This window comes from Phalaenopsis equestris, unplaced genomic scaffold (genome assembly GCF_001263595.1).
Source record: "Phalaenopsis equestris unplaced genomic scaffold, ASM126359v1 Scaffold000632, whole genome shotgun sequence".
In the NCBI taxonomy this organism is placed as follows: Eukaryota; Viridiplantae; Streptophyta; class Magnoliopsida; order Asparagales; family Orchidaceae; genus Phalaenopsis; species Phalaenopsis equestris.
Window position 1 is genome coordinate 342,675 of NW_018165072.1, and position 4,866 is coordinate 347,540.

Below are 4,866 nucleotides of genomic sequence, written 5' to 3' on the forward strand. Positions count from 1 at the left end.
GCATGTGCCTGTTGCATGTCCTTCATATTTACATATGTGCTCGGTGAGTACCTCTCAAGTAAGGTGTGAATCTTTTCACAGTTAACATTTATTCTACACAAACTCATTTGTAACTGGTGTCTGATTGTCGCATGGCTCCCCGGGTCCCCGAGCAGTCATAATTTCTCACATTGGTAGCATGTTCTTACCGGTATATCCTGTTCATGTATCATGTTGCATGTAGTATTCTTGCATCCATTTGTGTCATGTGTGCTTCACCCTTTTCGGTGTCCGTTATGATTGTTTCATACTTCAATCGAAGAATGACATTGTGGGCTTCTTGCATGCTCGTATGCTTGCCCATTCGCCTTGATGGCTTGTTCTAATTATTAGGATAGTGACATGGTTGTTGGCTGTGATACTCAACCGAGAGGTCCCTCTGAGGATGCATCCACGAGCAATGTGAGTTTTTGTATCACAAACAACAAACAATATTTCTTTGCTAAGGATCCAAGGGTTTTAAGGTACATCATATGCATCGTCGACTTGCATTATATGATTTGTTATTTTAAAAGTATAAAAATGGATATTTTTACTATTTATGTTTTATTCACCCTACTTTTAAAATTATATAAGTTAGGTCAAATTTGTGGCCAACTTTTTTAAAATGTCACCCTTCTCTTGTAATTTGCTTTAGAACCCTTGGATCTTTAGGACGGGACCAGCGTGGCGACTCTGCCAAAGTAATATGATAGCTGGAGACTTTACTTCATGCACTTAGATTTTGGTTATGGCACTTCTCCTTAGATGGTGTGCTACGCTAGTATCTAGGGTGTTAGGTAGTATTTTTTTTATCTGTATATTATTCTCTACTGGATTGGTTGCTCTGATCAGGCATCTTTCCTACTTTATGCTTTTGGTGTGCCTTCATGCTTGATATGCATAGTAGCATGTTAGGGTCATTTTTTGCAGGGATTTGTGTCTTATATGTGCACTCACACAGGTACTTTGAAAGGGGGAGCATGTGATTTTTTCCACTAACCTTTTTCTTGCAATTGTTACTCAGCACCTCATCAAGCAAGACTCATTGTACGTTGTATAACTTTTCAAACTATCATGATTTTCTATGCAGGTTGAGTCTTTCTCTCTTGGTCTTCTGTACTTTTTAGACTCTAAGAAAGTCTTGTAGCAGAAATAAGATATGGGCACGAGTTTCGGGGTGCTTGGCTTGAGAACCGAGCGGAGGGGACCAGAAGCTTATGGTTGTGCCCCATATCTTATTCTGAATTTTATATTGATGTATAAAATTAGAACTTAGCATGTATATGCAGAATCCGATTGCATTTTTCTTTTCTAGGATATGTTGCTGCCAAGCGTTATTTAACATTATATATATTTTATTTGGTTTGTTTCTACCTTATTTCATGAATCTATGCTTGGAATATCTTATTTATTTATGTGGTTTGTTTGGGAATCACGATGTAAAATATACACATTAGTATGTAAGAACCTAAAATTTCTATAAATGCTAATAGAATATTTAAGATAATGAAATTTTAGGACTAAAATACTCAGGATTTTAAAATTTACACTTTTACTTTCCTGCATGGCCTTTAGATTGGATTTTAAATTGGTTGTATTGCATGGGCATAACTCAAGTCATGCTAATAGGGCTTCCATAATACTTAAGGACCACTTTAGATAACTGCATTCATATTGCATGTCCCGAGGAGACGCCTCCGTGCTTCTCTAACCCATTTGGACCAACATACATTTTATATAAATGTGGTTGTCTAGTGTGTCTAGGGTGTTAGAAGTCTTCCCAACCCATACAGAGTGTAAGTCATTTGTTTGGACTGTTTCCAGTTTTGTGGCTGAACCTCACGTTCTTTTTTTTCCCGAGGCAAACTCTCTATTTCATTAGATGCGAGTCTCATTTCTTTAAGCTCCAGCTTATAATCATAGGATAGAGTTTTCTTTCTCTGACCTTAGGGCTACTAAGGTCCCCGAGGAAGACGCAATTTATGGATAGCTAATCAGGGAGCTCAGGATGCGTTGGGTCGATTACCCTCACGACCGGGTAGACTTAGGTCATAGTAGCTTGGGATAATGGGCCCCCCGACCCAACTACATCTACTTTCTAATATTACTCTATCTTCATGTTGTTACACCCCTTTGAGTTTTATCGCTCCTTAGATTTATTGGTACGATCTTTGGTTTAATCATTTCATGTATAGAAGAAGAGAAATTATTAAAAATTCAGTCATTCCTCTCATGTATTTTGAGCCATACTTTATTTATTTTATATTGAGAAATATAATTATTGGCTCATACACATTGAGAGTTTCAAACTTGAAATTTATTTCATCAATAGTTGAAAATTGCATTGAGAGTTTCAAACTTGACAAACTTGAAATTTATTTCATCAATAGTTGAAAATTCAAAGCACTTCGCCAATGCGGGGCATATGAGCCACAAGAGCTGTGCACGCATTACAATTCTGATTTATTCAAGCTTTTAAGCCCGTTCAATTTATCTGAAGTTGAGATATTCCAGAAAACTCTTACGAGAGCTTCCGCTGTCGAGCAAGTCATTCATGTTTCTGACCGTTATAATTTATAATATTCCCTGGATTTTTAAAACTAACAGCGCGTCGTCCTCTCCTATAAATTCTACAGATATCTCTTCAAACATAACAATTGCTCTAAAGCAAAGATGGCTCACAATTTCCTTCCCTTTCGCGCTTCCAGCCTTCTCCTCTTTCTCGTATCTTTTATCATTAACGCACTCACAGGCCATGCCTCGACTCCAGCGCTCGACCAGAAGGCATCAATCATTTATTGATTATCCACTAATTAAAATGCGTTCGTTTTTTTATCTGTAATTAACGATAATAATCCAAATTAAATTATTTTTTTCAGGCTTATATTATTTACTTGGGTGGCCTGCCAGAAATGGACGATATGTCCACGGAAGCAGTTCATGCGAGTTACCTGAATAAAGTCATTACAAGGTACCTCAACTTCTTCATTCTTCCGTTAATTTTGCTAACAGATTGTTAAGTATTACACGCTTTACATCGTGTAATTAAATATTAATTGGTAATCATATTTTTTAAAAAATTAGTCTAATTGCTCGGTTATCATTATTTCAAAATCTACCAATTTCTTCTCTGAAATCAAAAGTTCATTAATGTACAGATCTAGCCAATAGCAAATATCTCCGCACCCTAATAACTTTTGCTTGTATACTAAATAGACTAATGGTGCATCCCATCACGATATTCCTATTTTGTACATGACACTCGTATAAAACAAGTAATCATATCTCCGCTTCCGTCCATATATCCAAAATTCTACAGTGGTGATGCTTCGAAACGAATGATTCGCCGTTATGTAAAGAAAATATCTCCGCACCCTAATAACTTTTGCTTGTATACTAAGTAGACTAATGGTGCATCCCATCAAGATATTCCTATTTTGTACATGACAATCATATAAAACAAGTAATCATATCTCCGCTTCTGTCCATATATCCAAAATTCTACAGTGGTGATGCTTCGAAACGAATGATTCGCCGTTATGTAAAGAGCTTCAATGGTTTTGCTGCGTTTTTGACCGATTACGAAGCGAAGACTTTATCTGGTAATAATAAATTCAGCTTTGGATGGCATATATATTTCTCCAACATACGCAAATGATATATATTTATATAATTACTTCTACATTATAAACAAAATATCTTCTTGGGCAGGTGTTGATGGAGTTGTGTCTGTGTTCCTAAGTAAGGAGAGGCAGCTTCATACAACGAGGTCATGGGACTACATGGGCATGCCAACAAACGTGCATCGTGCAGCTTTGGAGTCTGATATTATCATCGGCATGTTTGACACCGGAATTTGGCCGGAAAATGAAAGCTTCCAGGATTCAGGATTTGGGCCACCGCCGAGCAAGTGGAAGGGGACCCAGAAATATTTATAATCACATTAAAATAAATTAAAAAATAGAATAAAATTATATTAAATTTTATTTAAATAAATATTTTAATATAAATAATAAATTTAAATCTTCCCCTTACCTTTAATATATTATTATTTCGATTTATTGGCGAGAATTTGAAAAATAGACGCAAGCAAGTGCTAGTTTTGTATATAATAATTTTTTTGAGTATTATATATATAAAATTATTCCTACTTGATGCTGATCGTACAAGATGGAGAATTTGATGCTATTGAGCATTTATGCTTTCCAAAGAATGCCCCAATTATAAAATTCAGCTATTGCCGAGTTCTCTTTGGAAACCAGGTGGCATCCTCGAGACAATTATCTGTGCGCGCGCACGCTTTTGACATAGGTGCACCAGCTATTGAGACTTGGTGTTTGTTTATGAAATTTTATTTATTTAAAAAAGAGTAGAGATAAGAAACTTGAATTTTTATTATCTAAGTCTTATCATCTATTAAACTGCAGTATTTCTTAAAAGGTACAAGATTTCAACACGTTAGAGATATGATTACCTTCATAGTCAGGGGCACAATTTTTATATGCTTATATATCTAATGTCGAATGTTTAATTTTTATTATATCTAAATTCTTAGGGTCACAAAAAAATGTAGCTAATTTTATTTTTGTAAGTAAAAAATATATTTTCATGCATATAATTTTATATCATTATGACACTAAAATATTATAATATTTAATATTTTTAATGTATTAGATGTATAATGATTCCGCTTCTAATTGTTCTCTTTTAAAAACATGGCATGGCACTATCATAGATATTGATGTTATTTATGTAATATTAAATATTTGGGTGCTAGGAGTTTGAGTATGAAATTTGTGTGTGCCACCATTCAAATTTCCTACTATATATATATATATATATATA

At 34.9% G+C, this 4,866-nt stretch overlaps 1 protein-coding gene across 1 annotated transcript in view; it reads left to right on the plus strand.

Annotated features, from left to right (window-relative positions):
• Window positions 1–3,529: 3,529 nt before the first annotated feature.
• Window positions 3,530–4,866, plus strand: part of LOC110030028 (cucumisin-like) — a 4,857-nt gene continuing 3,520 nt past the window's right edge. Inside the window, exons 1-3 of the mRNA XM_020732565.1 lie at window positions 3,530–3,623; window positions 3,733–3,943; window positions 4,104–4,145. Coding sequence (XP_020588224.1) covers window positions 3,548–3,623; window positions 3,733–3,943; window positions 4,104–4,145 — 329 coding nt within the window. The 5' untranslated portion in view covers window positions 3,530–3,547. The remainder of the gene's footprint in view (window positions 3,624–3,732; window positions 3,944–4,103; window positions 4,146–4,866) is intronic.